The 22,620-nt window shown below is 42.4% G+C and overlaps 1 protein-coding gene across 2 annotated transcripts in view; it reads right to left on the bottom strand.

Moving 5' to 3' along the window:
• Positions 1–22,620, bottom strand: part of LOC121541681 (regulator of G-protein signaling 3-like) — a 221,258-nt gene that overhangs the window by 153,356 nt on the left and 45,282 nt on the right. For both annotated transcript variants that reach the window (XM_045208104.1, XM_041850910.2), the window contains exons 8-9: positions 21,210–21,293; positions 7,894–8,005 (exon numbers count right to left, since the gene is read on the bottom strand). In XM_045208104.1, coding sequence (XP_045064039.1) covers positions 7,894–8,005; positions 21,210–21,293 — 196 coding nt within the window. The remainder of the gene's footprint in view (positions 1–7,893; positions 8,006–21,209; positions 21,294–22,620) is intronic.

Raw genomic sequence — 22,620 nt, 5'->3', positions numbered from 1 at the left:
CGCTCCCAACCCCTGATGACTTCCTATTCCGCTGTGGTGGAGGCGGGAACAGTGCAGAGAGTGACCCAGCTGAGAGAACTGTCCGTGGGAAGGATAGACCTCTACATCCCCCTTTTGTGCTCTGGGTCTCAGGGGCCAGGACATTAGTGAATGTAATGCAATGTAATGTAAAACACTGTCATCTGTGGGGTTAAATACATAAGCTAACCTCTCCCTAGCCTGACCATTAGCTCACTTCATATGTCACAGAGGGTGGCCACATACTGGACTGTTGAATGGTAGAACTGTTACACTTACCATAACCTCTAGTTCATCAACTAAAACTGAAGCTTTGGATAAAAAGTAGGAGTGGGGGGTTGTCCTAGGGACAATTATATTATATTTCAGAGGGAATATGTAAAATGGAAAGAATAGAGAGAGAGAGAGAGAGAGACAGACAGACAGACATAAAGAGGGATGGGCGTTTTATAAGGTCATGTGTAGGGCATCCAATACATTTATGTAAGTTGAAGCTCATTTACTGCAATTCTATACAATTTTGAAAGTCTCAAATATTCAATAAATACTCAAGTACCTAACATCCAATTTGGACCAAAATGCATCCAACAAATGAGTAAGACATAAGGAATCCAAATAAATAGTCAAAAGCTAGGCCTCCTGTAGCTCAGTTGGTAGAGCATGGCGCTTGCAACGCCAGGGTTGTGGGTTCGTTTCCCACGGGGGGCCAGTATGAAAAATGTATGCACTCACTAACTGTAAGTCGCTCTGGATAAGAGCGTCTGCTAAATGACAAAAATGTAAAAAGCTACCCATGGACCACCCACACCAATCCCACGGTCAGTATACAGTCTCAGTTCTCTATGTCTGACCAGTAGTATGCTGCGGCTTGGAGTATTGTTTCTTCAAACTATGTAGTGAATTTGGTGATGGTTATTTTTCCCTGTTCAGAGAAATTAGTCATTGATGTCGCTTGCATCATTTACCAGAAATGAGTGTGAAAGTACCAGGTTTTGACCACTAGATGCTGCTGTTACTGCTACACTGCCTGCTACACTTTTATAAATTTTACATTTACATTTTAGTCATTTAGCAGACGCTCTTATCCAGAGCGACTTACAGTTAGTGAGTGCATACATTATTTTTTAATTTTTCATACTGGGAATCGAACCCACAACCCTGGCGTTGCAAACGCCATGCTCTACCAACTGAGCTACATCCCTGCCGGCCATTCCCTCCCCTACCCTGGACGACACCGGGCCAATTGTGCGCCGCCCCATGGGACGACAGAGCCTGGATTCGAACCAGGTCTAAGGCGATGCAGCGCCTTAGACCACTGCGCCACTCGGGAGTATTTTGCAGGTCTCTTGAGTTTAATAAATAGATCACAACATTTCCTTAGCAACTTTGGTAGAAAACCAATAGCTGTGTGTGGTGTGGCCATCTTCACAATTCAAACCAGTCCTCCATGAAAGCAATTCAGTTTGTCCTTCTGTTACGGTTAATCTGTGTCCAGGCTCTGTCGCAGCCGGCCGCGACCGAGAGACTCATGGGTGGCGCACAATTGGCCCAGCGTCGTCCAGGGTAGGGGAGGGAATGGCCGGCAGGGATGTAGCTCAGTTGATAGAGCATGGCGTTTGCAACGGGGGGCCAGTATAAAAAAAAAAAATATGTAATCACTAACTGTAAGTCGCTCTGGATAAGAGCGTCTGCTAAATGACTAAAATGTAAAATGTAAATGTAAATGTGTCCAGGAAATGGCCCCTTTGCGTGTGGTTAATTCCCTTCAAATAAGGTCTGGATTATTTACTGTTATTATTATTTACCATTCCAGGTAAACAAGCAAACCATTAGGCTACATCTGTTCTAATGGTTTCAATGTTATGGTATCTAATGGTCTTCAATTGTAAACGTCCCAAACACACACTGTATAGTGTTTAGCAATGGTAATGCTATTGGGTTGGGTTTAATGGTAAACAATACTAATCACAATACAGAGCAGTTTTCTAATAATGTTATTGAAAAACATGACTGCCATGCATTAGTTTACAATTATACTGAACATACGCAACATTTAAAGGGTTGGGCCCATGTTGAGCTGAAATAAAAGATCCCAGAAATGTTCCATCCGCACAAAAAGCTTATTTCTCTCAATTGTTTTGCACAAATTTGTTTACATCCCTGTTAGTGAGCATTTCTCCTTTGCCGAGATAATCCAAACGCCTGACAGGTGTGGCATATCAAGAAGCTGATAAAACAGCATGATCATTACACCTTGTGCTGGTGACAATAAAATGCCACTCTAAAATGTGTAGTTTTGTCACATAACACAATGCCACAGATGTCTCAAGTTTTGAGGGATGGTGCAATTGGCATGCTGACTGCAGGAATGTTCACCAGAGCTGTTGCCAGAGAATTGAAAGTTCATTTCTCTACCATAAGCCGCCTCCAACATCATTTTAGAGATTTTGGCAGTAGATACAAGCGCAGACCACGTGTAACCACGCCAGCCCAGGACCTCCACATCCGGCTTCTTCACCTGCGGGATCGTCTGAGACCAGCTGATGAAACTGTGGGTTTGCACAACCAAAGGATTTCTGCACAAACCGTCAGAAACCGTCTCAGGGAAGCTCACCAGGAATGACTGCAGTTCAGCGTCGTAACTGACTTCAGTGGAAAAATGCTCACCTTCGATGGCCACTGGCACACTTGAGAAGTGTGTTCTTCATGGATGAATCCCAGTTTGGCGTCATTTGGGCGAGCGGTTTGCTGAACGTTGTGAACAGAGTGCCCCATGGTGGCGGTGGGGTTATCGTATGGGCATGCATAAGCTACGGCCAACCAACACAATTGCATTTTATCGATGGCAATTTGAATGAACAGAGATACCGTGACGAGATCCTGAGACCAATTGTCATGCCATTCATCCGCCGCCATCACCTCATGTCTCAGCATGATAATGCACGGGCCCATTTCGCAAGAAGCTGTACACAATTCCTGGAAGCTGAAAATGTCCCAGTTCTTCCATGGCCTGCATACTCACCAGACATGTCACCCACTGAGCACATTTGGGATGCTCTGGATCGACGTGTACGACAGTGTTCCAGTTCCCGCCAATATCCAGAAACTTCGCACAGCCATTGAAGAGCAGTGGGACAACATTCAACAGGCCACAATCAACAGCCTCATCAACTCTATGCAAATGAGATGTGTCGCGCTGCATGAGGCAAAAGGTGATCACACCAGATACTGACTGTTTTTCTGATCCACGTCCCTACCATTTTTTCTTTAGGTATTTGTGACCAACAGATGCATATCTGTATTCCCAGTCATGTGAAATCCATAGATTAGGGCCTTTATTTAGATTGACGGATTTCGTTATGTGAACTGTAACTCAGTAAAATCTTTGAAATTGTTGCATGTTGCGTTTATATTTTTGTTCTGTGTATATTATTTTATTAGGGTTATTAGAACATTTTACTCCCTAGCCCATTTCTCCATCAAAATGTTGGGCTTATAGGGAAGGTCTTCATTTGAGAATTGCACCATAGGATAGTTCTCTCAGAGAGCTGCCACTTGTTGGTTTGAAGCATTAGTTTGCAAAGAGAAGGACAAACATAATTGCTTTCATGAAGGACTGGCTTGAATTGTGAGGATGACCCTGGGGACAATGACTGCCCCATCTAATTGAATCCACGGAAGTTCAAGGCCGACCATGATATTACAGGCATTGTTTGCAGAAAACAGGATCCCTATTATAGTGATTGGAAAAATGTCAATCTTCGTGGTCAATCTTCGTGTAAATAAATACAAATTATGAAGACAATCAAGGTACCAATAATTGCTTCTAATACACCAGATGTATGTCCTTGAAGTGATTCTTTGAAAATCGCACACAGAAGAAGTTATAAGGATAATTTAGTTGCAAATGGCAGCCTGTAGTACCCCGGTCGGCCTTCAACTTGAGTTATTCAATGACAGGGGGCAGCACTGAGCTAGCCTGCAACATCACTTCCTAAAGTAGCTCAAACTGTGCATGTTATGTCTTCATGAGACGCCATCTTAACCAACTTCATTTGGCTTCAATGCGCTATTGAGTATTCACATAGGAATGAATGGTGTCACGTGATCGACAGCTTTGTCCATTCATATATACAGTCATTGTGATGACCACACAATTTATTTTCATCATCCGCAAAATCTATGGGTTTTCTATCCAAAGTTGCAAAGGACCTATTGTGATCTATTTAATAAACACAAGAGACTAGTGAAATGGATAAAAGAGTGTGGCAGTATAGCAGGAACAGCAGCATCTCATGGCCAAAACCGGATATTTTAACCCTACGTTATGGTTAATAATGCAAGTGAATTCAATGACTATTTCCTGCAATTCTACACATTTTGCACTGACTTATGCCATGGTAATATGATATCTGGGTGAGAGTGACTAGGAAAATCAAATGGGGGCCCACTGGAAGTCAGGGCCCCTGAGCACGTGCCCCCTGGTCGGTAATTTGTCCATGATACAGTGCATTAGGAAAGTATTCAGACCCCTTGACTTTTTCCACATTTTGTTACGTTACAGCCTCATTCTAAAATGGATTAAATAGTTATTTCCCTCATCAATCTACACACAATACCCCATAATGACAAAGCAAAAACAAATTTGTATACATTTTTGAAATATCACATTTACATAAGTATTCAGACCCTTTACTCAGTACTTTGTTGAAGCACCTTTGGCAGCGATTACAGCCTTGAGTCTTCTTGGGTATGATGCTACACGCTTGGCACACCTGTATTTGGGGAGTTTCTCCCATTCTTCTCTGCAGATCCTCTCAAGCTCTGTCAGGTTGGATGGGGAGCGTCTCTCCAGAGATGTAGGATCGGGATCATGTCCGGGCTCTGGCTGGGCCATTCAAGGACATTCAGAGATTTGTCCAGAAGCCATTCCTGTGTTGCCTTGGCTGTGTGCTTAGGGTCGTTGTCCTGTTGGAAGGTGAACCTTCGCCCCAGTCTGAGGTCCTGAGCGCTCTGGAGCAGGTTTTCATCAAGGGTATCTCTGGTATCTCTGCTCTGTTCATCTTTCCCTCAGCTCCCGAGTGGCGCGGTGGTCTAAAGCACTGCATCTCAGTGCATGAGGCGTCACTACAGACCCCCTGGTTTGATTCAAGGCTGAATCACAACCGGCCGTGATTGGGAGTCCCATAGGGCGGCGCACAATTGGCCCAGCGTCGTCCGGGTTTGGTCGGTGTATGCCGTCATTGTAAATAATAATTTGTTCTTAACTGACTTGCCTAGTTAAATAAAGGTTAAATAAATAAAATAAAATAAAACATATTTCCCTCGATCCTGACTAGTCTCCCAGTCCCTGCCGCTGAAAAATATCCCCACAGAATGATGCTGCCACCACCATGCTTCACCGTAGGGATGGTGTCAGGAGTGGCTTCCGTCTGGCCACTCTACCATAAAGGCCTGATTGGTGGAGTGCTTCAAAGATGTTTGTACTTCTGAAAGGTTCTCCCATCTCCACAGAGGAACTCTGAAGCTCTGTCAGAGTGACCAACGGGTTCTTGGTCACCTCCCTGACCAAGTCCCTTCTCCCCCGATTGCTCAGTTTGGCCTGGCATACAGCTCTAGGAAGAGTCTTGTTGGTTCCACATTTCTTCCATTTAAGAATGATGGAGGCCACTGTGTTCTTGGGGACCTTCAATGCTGCAGACATGTTTTGGTACCATCCCCCAGATCTGTGCCTCGACACAATCCTGTCTCAGAGCTCTATAGACAATTCTAACGACCTCAAGGTTTGGTTTTTATTCTGACATGCACTGTCAACTGTGGGACCTTAAATAGACAGGTGTGTGCCTTTACAAATCATGTCCAATCAATTGAATTTACCACAGGTGTACTCCAATCAAGTAGAAACATCTGAAGGATGATCAATGGAAACAGGATACACCTGAGCTCAATTTCGAGTCTCAAAGCAAAGGGTCTGAATACTTATGTAAATAAGGTATTTCTGTTTTTCATTTGTAATCCATTTGCAAACATTTCTAAAAACCTGTTTTAGAATAAGGCTTTAACATAACAAAATGTGGAAAAAGTCAAGGGGTCTGAATACATTCCGAATGCTTTGTAACTACAAGTTTAGATATCTAGACTAACTAGACAAATGTACCAATCTAAAACTGTTTAACTGACATGGGATAATTGAGTGACACATAACAAGAGGAAAACTGCTGTTGAGACACCAACTGATTATTATTATTATATATATTTTTTAATTTAATTACTGAGGTCCGGACCTCGGTGTCCTCATATGTAGCTACGGCCCTGGTCATGTGTGAGATGTCTGGAGGCGAAAGAAACGCACACCTGTTTAGGTGAGGTGCTGGCTAACGGAGTAGAACTTTTGAAAAAGAAGTAGAGCCTCACACTCTAGAAGCTCAGATGCAATAATTTAATAACCAACGTTTCGACAGACAAGCTGTCTTCGTCAGGGTATAATGACAAACACTTCAGGTCACACATTTATATAGTTTGGAAGGACACACAGGTGTCTGTAATCATGGCCAGGTGTGGCTTGATGTCATTGGTTGATTTACCAATGTAAATAGAACATATAAAAAGCATGAATGGATAATATACAATCATAGATACAATTTGGCTACATAGGCCTACAAACATTTACATTGAATAGCAAAATCACAATAATCACAAGAATGGCTTCAGATCAAAGTCTACGTTGAGACCGAAGGTTGGTTTTGTCGAAACGCTGGTTATTAAATTATTGCATCTGACCTCCTAGAGTGTGCAGCTCTCCTTTTCTTTTTCACATGTGTGAGATGTGCCATATTTAATGACAGATGAGCCTCACGTGCCCTCAGGCAAGGATGGAGGAAAACAGCATGGATGATGAGATAGAAGAGGCAGATTTGGGGAAAAAGAGAGCAGAGAGAGAGAGAGAGAGAGAGAGAGAGAGAGAGAGAGAGAGAGAGAGAGAGAGAGAGAGAGATACAGAGAGAGAGAGAGAGAGAGAGAGAGAGAGAGAGAGAGAGAGAGAGAGAGAGAGAGAGAGAGAGAGAGAGAGATACAGAGAGAGGGGGAGTGCAGTAAGAGCAGATATTAAAGAGAGCTGAGGGGGAAACCGAGAGCGAGACATAAAAAGCTAGAGATAAGGGCTTTCTAAAGTGTGTCGCAGAGCATACACTCTGTAGTTGCAGTGATGGGGCAGGACAGGACTCAAAGACCCTAGGATATTACGATTCAGTTTGGGCTCCACACTGTCCAACCACAGCTGACCAATATGACTGGACTGTCTGCCACCTGATCCCTGGGTATGTCAACAGATCTCACATTTGCGTGCATATGAATGTGTATATGCATACACACACACACACACACACACACACACACACACACACAGGCTCTTCACACACAGAGGCCCTCACTAGCACCCAGCCAGGTCTGGCCTACTGTAACCCCAGTCCTCTCCATCTCCTCTCTACATTATACACACAGGCATTTACAGTAAGATATATTTATTTGACTTGTAGTGCTTTGTTATACTGTGGGTCAAACTATTCTATGCGAGTTACCAACTCAGTGGAGTGTTTATATAGCTGAGAAACAGAAAGACAAAGCCCCGGGGTTTGGCACACATTCAGCCTAAATATCCCACTGGAAGACAGACTCCCTACTACTGGGCGATAAAAATAACATGGCATTTATTAATTTAGATGACTGTATATACACTAGGTTAGGCCTATGGGGTTGATACATTGGCCGTCGAAGCTGAACAGGGTCATAAAGGGGTTAAAGGAGTTCATGTTGGGATCATGTCCAATAGCATCAGGGCCAGGTCTAAGGTTTGTGTGTAAGAGTTGAAACACTGACCGTCCTGTAGCCGTAGTTGTCTGAGGAATAGAGGGTTCTGTAGGACGTGACATCTCCCTGGTTCATCCTCTCTGGTCACAAGCATCAGGTCTGTATAGATGAACACTGTCACCTACAGAGAGAGAGAGAGAGAGGGGAGAGACTGAGTTAAACTTTGATGAAAATCTCTTCTTGCTAAAACTCGACATCACAGCACTGTGCATACATTGCAAAAAAGTGTAACTAGGCGCACAACACACATTTACTATTTTGCCAAACACATATTCACACACACACACACACACACACACATGCTTGCTCATAACTGCCCTTCTATGTCAATTATGACACTTCTCGGAATCCTTCAAATTGGACACACTTTCCACTCAAAATAGATGATAATCTTGATAGTCTTTTAAAATGCGTGTGAAAGAAGGGCAGGGCACACACACTGCCTTCCCAAACTGCTTTCCTTACTGGCCATAGGGTGTGTGTGTTTCGCGTTGTGCTGTTTAGAGGGGTGTATTTTTGGCAAAGGGACTTCTCTGTCTCTTGCATGTCAGTGGATGGGCCAAACAATGAGGCAGGCAGGAGTGAGAGACACCCATTGTTAATGCTAAACAGACTGGGTGACCCCTCCTCTAGCCCCCTATACCCTTCTGTCATGTGCCAGGTCTCAACTAAACACAGGAGCTTCTATTAGATATGTGTGTTACTTTCTCACCATGTGCGCTCATGAAAATACTGTATGCATGGAATTCACAGGAGGTTGGTGGCACCTTAATTGGGGAGGACAGGCTCGTGGTAATGGCCGGAGCGGAATAAGTGAAATGGTATCAAATACATCAAACATCTGGTTTCCATGTGTTTGATGCCATTCCATTAGCTCCGTTTCAGCCATTATTATGAGCCGTCCTCCCCTCAGCAGCCTCCACTGATGGAATTCTATGTGCATGCAAATACGTTGTGTGGATGACTGTGTGTCTGTGTGTGTCAGTCTGATGTATCTCAGCAGCAGGCCACAGCATTAAACAAACAACACACTCAGTAAATTCCTCATACGCATCAACACAGCACAGCAATGTGTGTGTAGGCTATGTGTGGGCGGTGTGTGTGTGTGTGAGTGTTCAGTGCATGTGGTTTCTATGCAGATCGAGAGGATGCTGAGGGTCTTGATGTTGTGGTCTATGTGTGTGTGTGTGTGTGTGTATGTGTGTGTGTGTGTGTGTGTGTGTGTGTGTGTGTGTGTGTGTGTGTGTGTGTGTGTGTGTGTGTGTGTGTGTGTGTGTGTGTGTGTGTGTGTGTGTGTGTGTGTGTGTGTGTGTGTGTGTGTGTGTGTGTGTGTGTGTGTGTGTGTGCGTGTCTGTGTGTGTGCACGCGTGGGTGCCTGTGTGTGTGCGTGTACTTGCATATGTGCATCCCCTTTAACTTTTTTTCATATTTTGCTGCCTTAAAATGTAATCTAAAAAGGGACTAAATTAAATTGTTTCCTTACAGATCTACATTACCTATTTCACATTTTCAAAGTGAAAGAAAGTTATAGAACATTCCCGTTAATACTTGGTGGAAGCACCTTTGGCAGCCATTACAGCTGTGAGTCATTTGGAATAAGATTCTACCAACTTTGCACAACTCTTAGGGCAACAGATATCCATTGTTTTCATCAAACCTGTTAAATTTGGTTGGCAATCAATGATGAACAGCAATATTCATGATTTTCAAGCAAATTTAAGTCAGGACTGAGACTAGACCCCTCAGGAACACCAACACCTCTTGGAAAGCCATTCTGGTATGTCTTTGGCATTAACATTTGTGTAATTGTCTCACTGAAAAATAAAACTCTATCCCAGGGTGAGGTTTTCAGTAGACTGAGGTGGGTTTTCCTCAAATTTTCACCTGGGCTTTGCCCCCTTCATATTTATTTTGATCTTGACAAACTCCCCAGTCCCTGCCAATGACAAGCATTCCTATAACATGATGCTGGCACCACAATTAGAGACAGCAAGGGTTCAAACTGTAGAACCCATTTCCTACATTTGAATATAAAAATTGATTTTATCAAACAAAACTATGCTACATTTTATCTCTGGGACCCTTAGGATGACAAATCAGAGCAAGATTACTGAATGTAAGTACATTATTTACCTTCAGAGGTGAATGTATCAAACCAGTTGCCGTGATACTTTTTGTTGTTGTTGTGCACTCTCCTCAAACAATAGCATGGTATTTTTTCACTGTAATAGCTACCGTAAATTGGACAGTGCAGTTAGATTAACAAGAATTTAAGCTTTATGTCCATATAAGAGATGTCTATGTCCTGGAAAGTTTGCTGTTACTTACAACAGTCATGCTAATCACATTAGCGCACATTAGCTCAACCGTCCCGTATACGGGACACCGAACCCGTAGAGGTTAAACCTCTGAAATACAAATAAGCTCAACATTAAATTACTTCACCCATCAGTGCGGATAGAGCAGCTTGCTATGGAGCGGGCAAGCTTTAGTTGTTTTAGCCTAGGCATCTGATAGCGCATGGGTGCTATCGACTGCCTAGGCTATAATTGTTTACATGCGCGATGGACAACCAAGTGTAGGGCGTGAGATGCGACTGAAATTTTGCAGGAGAGGGTTGAGGAGGAGGCGTGGCTTCAAGCGCTGGGCATCTTGTTATGACATGTATTATCTGAAACAGGACCACAGAATTATACCTACGGAGGAGAGGCTTCTATGAAGGGACTTTGAATGTCTTTGAACTTCCAAGAGTTGAACCAGAGCTAGCTAGCTAGATAGCTAACAAGCTTGTGTGTGCAGAGCGGCACCAGAATTAAAAACACATCTTACATTTTTGTAGTTAATAAATCCAATGTGAAACGTGATAACTATAGTATCAATAACTAGCATTGAAAAAGTTAATCCATTCTTCTCTCCCTAATTTCTGAATCACGCTTGTAACATCAGTAGGCTACAGTAGCCTAAGCTTCGGAGGGGGAGGGGCACTTTGCCTACACACGCACTGGCAAAGATTTTCAGCTGGCAGGCAAACACTGGAATACGTTTTTGAGTGACAGAGTGAGGGCTTTGGCATAGGCGCCTTGTTTCATTTTTTGTGGGCCTGATAAAAATGCCCTGAACGTAAAATAACGTTATTAACCGGTTCCCATGCTTTTTTAATAACGGTTCTGTTCCAGAACAGTATAGATCACTTTTGTTTCTGATTCTGTTCCTCTAAAAATATTTGTTATTTTCCAGCTTTCGGTTCCGTTCCCTGAACTGTTTCAACCCCTGGCCGAGACACAGTGTGGAACTGAAAAGCTGATCTGGCACAATGAAAGTGGGGATGAACTGTGAAGAATTGGAAAATACATTTCCTCATAGTATGAATGCAGAATTGTCCATTTTTATCTACAGAAGACAAACATACAAGACCTTTTCAATAAGATAAACACAATTAAAACCCACAGAGCAGGTGATCCGAACACAGCCCCAACTCCCTCCTTCCCTCTCTCTTTCCCTCCTCTCATGTCTGCTATTAATCAGATATGTCCACATACCTGACCAGCTCAGGGAGGAAGAGAATGTCAAGAAGACTCAAGTCAACAGGGTCAGAGCTGTTAAAAAACGTTTTTAAAAAATCCACAGCTGATCTCTTTTGGCTTTCTGTCTTTTCAGGGAGGTGAGAGGGGGGATAGGTAGGAATGTCGCTCCAGAATCAACATATCAGGATGTGTGTGTGTGTGTGTGTGTTTTAGAGAGAGAGAGAGAGAGAGAGAGAGAGAGAGAGAGAGAGAGAGAGAGAGAGAGAGAGAGAGAGAGAGAGAGAGAGAGAGAGAGAGAGAGAGAGAGAGAGAGAGAGAGAGGGTCAAACACCCCTTCTGCCAACCACCTTACAACCCCCCTGGATGGTAAACAGGGCATCCTGGTCTTCCTCTCCCAGACCCATGCCAACGTACCCCCCTCTTCCCCCCCACACCCACCTCTCCATCACATTTCCTGGACAATATTATCACAATGGCTGCCCAGCTTGTCATGGCTTCCCTCTCTCACTCAGATCCCTGATTCCCAGAGAGTACAGGGTGGATAACACATAATTCTGTGTATTACATACATTCTGTGTATTATTATCCACATTCTTCCACCACAACATTGTATTGTAGTTTTTCACTAAAGCCAAGGCCGAACGGAGGTACTCACCCTCAACCACCAGTCTATAGAATGACTGAATGACTTACAGGCACTTACAACTACAAGGGCAAATATGGGAAACATGTACTGTATTGCTCTTTTTGAAGCATTCTCAAAATAACAGAGATACAATATGATAGAGAGACACACCATATACATTTAGTGAATACTGTGTTTGATTGAAACTACTGTCTGGAACCAATGGTGCCTCAATGAATCATCAATCAAAAGAAAGTCGTCCAGTCCATTGTATTGAAGCAACCATAAGCAGACAACTGTAGAGGAAGTTCTAGAGGCCAAATGGTCCTCCCACTCTGACAACACTACACAAAGGTCAGGAAACGTGACAGAGGGAACGAGAGAGAGAAAGAAATACAGAGAGAGTGCGCGCGAGAAAGAGAGAGAGAGAGAGAGAGAGAGAAGCAATAGGGGCCACAGAAGTGTATCAGTCTTTAGACCTGTGGGTCAGGATCCACTTGTAGGTTGCGGTAGGGATCCAGGTGGGTCGCGGGATGACATTGCAAATGTTATATATATGTACAATACAGTGGGGAAAAAAAGTATTTAGTCAGCCACCAATTGTGCATGTTCTCCCACTTAAAAAGATGAGAGAGGCCTGTAATTTTCATCATAGGTACACGTCAACTATGACAGACAAAATGAGAAAAAAAATTCCAGAAAATCACATTGTAGGATTTTTAATGAATTTATTTGCAAATTATGGTGGAAAATAAGCATTTGGTCAAGAACAAAAGTTTCTCAATACTTTGTTATATACCCTTTGTTGGCAATGTTTTCTGTAAGTCTTCACAAGGTTTTCACACACTGTTGCTGGTATTTTGGCCCATTCCTCCATGCAGATCTCCTCTAGAGCAGTGATGTTTTGGGGCTGCCGCTGGGCAACACAGACTTTCAACTCCCTCCAAAGATTTTCTATGGGGTTGAGATCTGGAGACTGGCTAGGCAACTCCAGGACCTTGAAATGCTTCTTACGAAGCCACTCCTTCGTTGCCCGGGCGGTGTGTTTGGGATCATTGTCATGCTGAAAGACCCAGCCACGTTTCATCTTCAATGCCCTTGCTGATGGAAGGAGGTTTTCACTCAAAATCTCACGATACATGGCCCCATTCATTCTTTCCTTTACACGGATCAGTCGTCCTAGTCCCTTTGCAGAAAAACAGCCCCAAAGCATGATGTTTCCACCCCCATGCTTCACAGTAGGTATGGTGTTCTTTGGATGCAACTCAGCATTTTTTGTCCTCCAAACACGACGAGTTGAGTTTTTACCAAAAAGTTATATTTTGGTTTCATCTGACCATATGACATTCTCCCAATCCTCTTCTGGATCATCCAAATGCACTCTAGCAAACTTCAGATGGGCCTGGACATGTACTGGCTTAAGCAGGGGGACACGTCTGGCACTGCAGGATTTGAGTCCCTGGCGGCGTAGTGTGTTACTGATGGTAGGCTTTGTTACTTTGGTCCCAGCTCTCTGCAGGTCATTCACTAGGTCCCCCCGTGTGGTTCTGGGATTTTTGCTCACCGTTCTTGTGATCATTTTGACCCCAAGGGGTGAGATCTTGCATCGAGCCCCAGATTGTGGGAGATTATCAGTGGTCTTGTATGTCTTCCATTTCCTAATAATTGCTCCCACAGTTGATTTCTTCATACCAAGCTGCTTACCTATTGCAGATTCAGTCTTCCCAGCATGGTGCAGGTCTACAATTTTGTTTCTGGTGTCCTTTGACAGCTCTTTGGTCTTGGCCATAGTATAGTTTGGAGTGTGACTGTTTGAGGTTGTGGACAGGTGTCTTTTATACTGATAACAAGTTCAAACAGGTGCCATTAATACAGGTAACGAGGGGAGGACAGAGGAGCCTCTTAAAGAAGAAGTTACAGGTCTGTGAGAGCCAGAAATCTTGCTTGTTTGTAGGTGACCAAATACTTTTTTTCCACCATAATTTGCAAATAAAATCATTAAAAATCCTACAATGTGATTTTCTGGATTTATTTTCTCAATTTGTCTGTCATAGTTGACGTGTACCTATGATGAAAATTACAGGCCTCTCTCATCTTTTTAAGTGGGAGAACTTGCACAATTGGTGGCTGACTAAATACTTTTTTCCCCACTGTATATACAATGAACAAAAATATAAACAGATATGCATCTGTTGGTCACAGATACCTTAAAAAAAGTAGGTCAGAAAACCAGTCAGTATCTGGTGTGACCACCATTTGCCTCATGCAGCGCAACACATCTCCTTCACATAGAGTTGATCAGGATGTTGATTGTGGCCGGTGGAATGTTGCCTAACTCCTCTTCGATGGCTGTGCGAAGTTGCTGGATATTACCAGGAACTGGAACACACTGTCGTACACATCAATCCAGAGCATCTCAAACATGCTCAATGGGTGACATGTCTGGTGAGTATACAGGCCATGGAAGAACTGGGACATTTTTAGCTTCCAGGAATTGTGTACAGATCCTTGCGACATGTGGCTGTGCATTATCATGCTGAAACATGATGTGATGGCGGTGGATGAATGGCATGACAATGGGCCTCAGGATCTTGTCACGGTATCTCTGTGCATTCAAATTGCCATCAATAAAATTCAATTGTGATTGTTGTCCATAGCTTCTGCCTTCCCATACCATAACCCCACCGCCACCATGCGGCACTCTGTTCACAATGTTGACATCAGCATACCGCTCGCAAACACCATACACACTGTCTGCCATCTGCCTAACCGGGATTCATCCGTGAAGATCACACTTCTCCAGCGTGCCAGTGGCCATCGCATCGAAGGTGAGTATTTGCCCACTGAAGTCTGTTATGATGCCGAACTGCAGTCAGGTCAAGACCCTTGTGAGGACGACGAGCACGCAGATGAGCTTCCCTGAAACGTTTCTGACATTTTGCGCACAAATTCTTTGGTTGTGCAAACCCACAGTTTCATCATCTGTCCGGGTGGCTGGTCTCAAACGATCCCGCAGGTGAAGAAGCTGGATGTGGTCCTGGGCTGGTGTGGTCACACGTGGTCTGTGGTTGTGAGGCCGGTTGGACGTACTGACAAAAATCTCTAAAATGACGTTGGAGGCAGCTTCTGATAGTGAAATTAACATTGAATTAAATTAAATTAAATTATCTGGTAACAGCTCTGGTGGACATTCATGCAGTCAGCATGCCAATTGCACGCTCCCTCAAAACTTGAGACATCTGTGGCAGAACAAGGTGCACCTATGTAATGATCCTTCTTGATATGCCACACCTGTCAGATGGATTGATTATCTTTGCAAAGGAGAAAGGCTAACTAACAGGGATTTTAGCTAAATAAGCTTTTTGTGTAATGGAACATTTCTGGGATCTTTTATTTCAGCTCATGAAACATGGGACCACTTTACATGTTGCATTGATTTTGTTAGTACCCAGCATTAGTCATGTGAAAATACGTATTATTGTAGGGAATTAGCTTAAAAACAAAAAAATACGTTAGCTCGGTTCCAAGGCAAAATTGCTCGGTTCCAAGGCAAAATTGGCTTTAAAAACTGCAAAAATTTCTCTCTGCTATCAAGATTGTTTTGTTATTCTTTGGTCTGTGTATGTTTTTTCACCTGCTGTGCAATTAAATGTACTACGCTAGGACATGTCAATCGATTCTATCGTAGTCCAAGTGGGTTTTAATGACATTATGAAGGGCAGCTCTGAACAGTTGAAACTGGATTTTAAAGAGCTGATTGACTCGTGCCATGTTCACTCTCTGAATCGTGGCATTGAACGCTTTAGCAGGATTCTTGCTCTTCACAACTGGCTACGTGATTATTGCAGCTCAATGGGTGTAACTTTTGTTGACAATTTCGATACATTTTGGAAACAAAACATATTTTCTAAGGAGGATAGGATCCACCCAAATCATTTGGGTTCCTGGATCCTTTCACAGCATGATAAGGCTGCGTTGAGTCAATGAATTATCAGTGACCCAAGCCCAGCTCAGCTAATCCCTACCATTGTGACGCGGAGTTGTCACAATGCTTCAGCAAATGTACATTACACCAGGGATGTCGGTAGACACAATATAAGTAACCTAATTTATGTCCCTCTAACTGCCCTGAATGCCTCTGCTGTTCCTACAGCTATTGTATGCAGTAATCATGTGCCTAAGAACCAGATGTATACTGTTAACACTGAGCCAGTGTGCCCTAGGAGGAAGTCCACTGTGTGCAGCTCACTCTGCACTAACATAAAGAACATGAGCACACCTACTGCTGCTAAGCTTCCCAGTTAAGCAATAAAAACAAGTAAGCATCCCAGAAGAAATGTGCTCAAAATAAAGTGCCTTGCAAAAGTATTCATCCCATTGGCGTTTTTCTTATTTTGTTGCATTACAACCTGTAATTTAAATGGATTTTTTATTTGGATTTAATATAATGGACATACACAAAATAGTCCAAATTGGTGAAGTGAAATGAAAAAAATAACTTGTTAAAAAAAAAAGTACCAAATAAATATCAGAAAAGTGTTGCGTGCATATATATTCACCCCCTTTGCTATGAAGCCCATAAATAAGATCTGGTGCAACCAATTACCTTCAGAAGTCACATAATTAGTTAAGTAAAGTCCACCTGTGTGCAATCTACGTGTCACATGATCTGTCACATGATCTCACCTGTTCTGAAAGGCCCCAGAGTCTGCAACAACACTAAGCAAGGGGCACCACCAAGCAAGCAGCACCATGAAGACCAAGGAGCTCTCCAAACAGGTCAGGGACAAAGTTGTGGAGAAGTACAGATCAGGATCGGGTTATAAAAAAATATCAGAAACTTTGAACATCCCACGGAGCATCATTAAATCCATTATTCAAAAATGGAAAGAATATGGCACCACAACAAACCTGCCAAGAGAGGGCCGCCCACCAAAACTCACAGACCAGGCAAGGGGGACATTAATCAGAGAAACAACAAAGAGACCAAATATAACCCTGAAGGAGATGCAAAGCTCCACAGCGGAGATTGGAGGATCTGTCCATAGGACCACTTTAAACCGTACACTCCACAGAGCTGGGCTTTGTGGAAGAGTGGCAAGAAAAAAGCCATTGCTTAAAGAAAAAAATAAGCAAACACGTTTGGTGTTCGCCAAAAGGCATGTGGGAGACTCCCCAAACATATGGAAGAAGGTACTCTGGTCAGATGAAACTAAAATTGAGCTTTTTGGCCATCAAGGAAAACGCTATGTCTGACGCAAACCTAACACCTCTCATCACCCCGAGAACACCATCCCCACAGTGAAGCATGGTGGTGGCAGCATTTTTTTTTTTTTTTTTAGTCATTTAGCAGACGCGCTTATCCAGAGCGACTTACAGTTAGTGAGTGCATACATGTTTTTTTTGTTTTGTTAGTTTTTTTCATACTTTCATACAGCATCATGCTCTGGGGATGTTTTTCATCTGCAGGGACCGGGAAACTGGTCAGAATTGAAGGAATGATGGATGGCGCTAAATACAGGGAAATTCTTGAGGGAAACCTGTTTCAGTCTTCCAGAGATTTGAGACTGGGACAGAGGTTCACCTTCCAGCAGGACAATGACCCTAAGCATACTGCTAAAGCAGCACTCGAGTGGTTTAAGGGAAAACATTTAAATGTCTTGGAATGACCTAGTCAAAGCCCAGAACTCAATCCAATTGAGAATCTAAAGATTGCTGTACACCAGCGGAACCCATCCAACTATAAGGAGCTGGAGCAGTTTTGCCTTGAAGAATGGGCAAAAATCCCAGTGGCTAGATGTGCCAAGCTTATAGAGACATACCCCAAGAGACTTGCAGCTGTAATTGCTGCAAAAGGTGGTTCTACAAAGTATTGACTTGGGGGGGTGAATAGTTATGCACACTCAAGTTTTCTGTTTTTTTGTCTTATTTCTTGTTTGTTTCACAATAAAAAGTATTTTGCATCTTCAAAGTGGTAGGCATGTTGTGTAAATCAAATGATACAAACCCCCAAAAAATCAGTTTTAATTCCAGGTTGTAAGGCAACAAAATAAGAAAAATACCAAGGGGGGTGAAAACCTTTGAAAGCCACTGTAGCCCACGTTAACATATGTAGCTTAAGAAACAAGGTTCAAGAAATCAGTAATTTGCTAGTAACAGATGACATTCATATTCTGACTATCTCTGAAAATATATTAATGATACAGTGGGAGCAATACAAGGTTATAACATTTACAGAAAATAATAATAATAATAATAATATGCCATTTAGCAGACGCTTTTATCCAAAGCGACTTACAGTCATGCATTCATAATTTTTTTTGTGTATGGGTGGTCCCGGGGATCGAACCCACTACCTTGGCGTTACAAGCGCCGTGCTCTACCAGCTGAGCTACAGTGGTGGAGGTGTTGCTGTTTCTATTCAGAACCACATTCCTGTGAAGATTAGAGAGGATCTTATGTTATATACTGTTGAAGCAATACGGCTACAGGTTCATCTGCCTCACCTAAAGTCCATTCTGGTGGGAAGCTGCTATAGACCACCAAGTGCTAACAGTCAGTATCTGGATAACATGTGTGAAATGCTTGATAATGTATGTGATATCAATAGAGAGGTATACTTTCTGGGTGATTTAAATATTGACTGGTTTCATCAGGCTGCCCACTCAAGAGAAAGCTTGAAACTGTAACCAGTGCCTGCAACCTGGTTCAGGTTATCAGTTAACCTACCAGGGTAGTTACAAACAGTACAGGAATGAAATCATCAACATGTATTGATCATATCTTTACTAATGTTGCAGAGATTTGTTTGAAAGCAGTATCCAAATCCATTGGATGTAGTGATCACAATATAGTAGCCTTATCAAGGAAAACCAAAGTTCCAAAGGCTGGGCCTAATATTGTGTATAAGAGGTCATACAATAAGTTTTGTAGTGATTCCTATGTTGTTGATGTAAAGAATATATGTTGGTCCGTGGTGTGGAATGAGGAGCAAACAGACACTGCACTTGACACATTTATGAAATTGCTTATTCCAGTTACTAATAAGCACGCACCCATTAAGAAAATGACTGTAAAAACCGTTAAATCCCTATGGATTGATGAGGAATTGAAAAATTGTATGGTTGAGAGGGTTGAGGCAATAGGAATGGCAAATAAGTCTGGCTGCACAATTGATTGGCAAACGTATTACAAATTGAGAAATCATGTGACTAAACTGAATAAAAAGAAGAAGAAACTACACTATGAAACAAAGATAAATGACATAAAGAATGATAGTAAAAAGCTTTGGAGCACATTAAATGAAATTGAGGGAAAAAAGGCAAACTCAGCTCCATCATTCATTGAATCAGATGGCTCATTAATCACAAAACCAACTGATATTGCCAACTACTTTAATGATTTTTTCATTGGCAAGATTAGCAAACTTAGGCATGACATGCCAGCAACAAATGCTAATACTACACATCCAAGTATATTTGACAAAATTATGAAAGACAAGCATTGTAATTTTGAATTCCATAAAGTGAGTGTGGAAGTTAGAATTATTGTTGTCTATCAACAATGACAAGGCACCGGGGTCTGACAACTTGGATGGAAAATTACTGAGGATAATAGTGGACGATATTGCCATTCCTATTTGCCGTATTTTCAATTTAAGCCTACTACCCCCCAGGCTTGGAGGGAAGCAAAAGTCATTCCGCTACCTAAGAATAGTAAAGCCCCCTTTACTGGCACAAATACTTGTTTTCTTATTTTTTCAATCTTTACTAATGACATGCCACTGGCTTTGAGTAAAGGTAGAGTGTTTATGTATACGGATCACTCAACACTATGTCAGCTACTACAGCGACTGAAATGACTGCAACACTTAAGAAAGAGTTGCAGTTAGTTTCAGAGTGGGTGTCAAGGAATATGTTAGTCCTAAATATTTCTAAAACTAAAAGCATTGTATTTGGGACAAATCATTCACTAAACCCTAAACCTCAACTAAATATTGTAATAAATAATGTGGAAATTGAGCAAGTTGAGGTGACTAAACTACTTGGAGTAACCCTGGACTGTCATGGTCAAAACATATTGATACAACAGTAGCTAAGATGAGGAGAAGTATGTCCATAATAAAGCACTGCTCTACCTTCTTAACAGCACTATCAACAAGGCAGGTCCTACAGCCCCTAGTTTTGTTACACCTGGACTACTGTTCAGTCGTGTGGTCAGGTGCCACAAAAAAGGACTTGGCTCAGAACAGGGCAGCACAGCTGGCCCTTGGATGTACACAGAGAGCTAATATTAATAACATGCATATCAATCTCTCCTGGCTCAAAGTGGAGGAGAGATTGACTTCATCACTACTTGTATTTATGAGAGGTGTTGACATGTTGAATGCACCGAGCTGTCTGTTTGAAGTACTGGTGCACAGCTCGGACACCCATGCATAACCCACAAGACATGCCACCAGAGGTCTCTTCACAGTCCCCAAGTCCAGAACAGACTATGGGAGGCGCACAGTACTAAATAGAGCCATGACTACATGGAACTCTATTCCACATCAAGTAACTGATGCAAGTAGTAAAATTAGATTTAAAAAACAGATAACAAAACACCATATGGAAGAGCGGGGACTGTGAAGCAACACAAACATAGGCACAGACACATGCATACACACACACGATAACATACGCACTATACACACTCGTACACATGGATTTTGTATTGTAGATATGTGGAAGTGGTGGAAAGAAGAGAAGACAATAGTGTAGAAGCCCAAAGCAGCGCAGCAACCACCCACAGGTTTTCAAACTGCTGTCTCTTCCTCTCTCGCCTCTGTTCTCCGCTGGTAGCACAAACCACACCAACGACAGAGAAGACATAAATAAGGTCTCAGTCTACGCCTTGTCTCTGTGTCGCTGCCCTTTTCCTGTCACTGGATGGGTATTTTAGAACTTTGACAAGGGCTGGGGAACATCTCCATAATGCATTGCACAAACACTTTGACAGTTATTCAAACCCAAACACACTCACAGTGGTAGAATATTAACCACACTCACGATACAGAGTTGTGTCAGATTCTCGCAATCTTAAATACTCTAACTTATAAACATTTACATCTCCCATCTCCCATTTTACTGATCCTGATCTATACACCTTCACACACCTTCTTAGTAGCCATTTACCTTAATGGAGAGGTGCTTGCTCTCGTGGAGGATAATCTCCTCAGAGACCACCAGAGTCCGTGTGGGGTTACACAGGTCCAGAGGCTACACACATAGGGGGAGAGGGGAGACTTAAGGTTAGATTAACATTAGATTAAGGTTAGATTAAGATTAGGCAACATCCTAGGAATTAAATGAAGATTACATTATCCAGGGCAAAATACTGTAGTTTAATATTACTTCAAACACAATACATTTACTAATGCCAATGCACTACTACAGCCAAAGTCACTAATACTGAAGTCGATACACTGCAAATACAGTCCATTATCATTCACAACACTCACAAATATCACTCAATAGAGATAGAGATATAAATAGATAAACATGTTTCAAGTATACAAATATTTTGGAGAGATGTTCTCAGTACATGAGGCAGCATGTAGCTAAAGTACAATTTTGGCTCCAAGCTCCATGCTCTCTGCCCCACACCAAAGGGAATAATAAAGGTTGTGCAGCTGGCGGCTCTCGTGTAGCTATAGTCGCACCAGTCTCTACAGAGATCCTCACCGTGTGAACTATGACTGCAGGAGTCTGTGAGCTTCTCTATAAGGGTCTCACTCTATGAGAAGGTGCTAGGCTAAAAGCGCTAGTGCAGTGGGGCTGGTAGCCACATCCTCTTGTGGACCAGGGCTAGGGCTAGAGAGCCTACAGGGCCGTTTCACTGTGTCTCAGAAGTGTGCAGCTGGTTGACTCAGTTAGTCAACAGGAAGTAGTATTACAGACCATTGTAGGGTCCTCTGTAGTGGGTAGTCCAACTGTCCAATACACTCACAGCCTGAAAATGGGCATGAATGCTTGGATGTAAAAATGTAGAGGAAATGTGGTTCATTCTAGTGTGTTTATGACAGAGTCATATGTACAGACATACAGAGCAGTGTTTCCCCTAAAAAAAAATCCAATAGGTAATACTGATGTGTAATAAGTAATACTTGGTGATGTCATACAAGGAATATAATTTCCTCATATATTTTAGATATAATAATAAACATTTTCGATTATTACTTTTTTTACGGTGACTTTTTTAAAGGATATTCTACTCCAAAATGCATGAAAATTAAATGATGCTGTCTTCCTTAGAAACTCGAAGACATTTAAATTGTATCTCTTGATCTCAATGACATCACCAGCCAATTCTATATTAACCCAAAGCTATGATCTGGTAAGAATCTGAGGAAGATATGTAACTCTGATCTTAAAAGTATGTCTCGGCAGAAGTTGAAACAATAAAATAAAATCTATATATATTTAAATTGTTGGCGGCAATGATTTAGCAGAGGCGGTGAATATAGGGGAAACACTGCTGAGGTGAGAACCTTTGCAACAAATATGTTGTGGTTTAGTCTGTTTTGTGGCTCCAAAGAAAATCCCC

Source organism: Coregonus clupeaformis, chromosome 27 (genome assembly GCF_020615455.1).
Source record: "Coregonus clupeaformis isolate EN_2021a chromosome 27, ASM2061545v1, whole genome shotgun sequence".
In the NCBI taxonomy this organism is placed as follows: Eukaryota; Metazoa; Chordata; class Actinopteri; order Salmoniformes; family Salmonidae; genus Coregonus; species Coregonus clupeaformis.
This window is presented reverse-complemented; position numbering and strand designations above follow the sequence as displayed.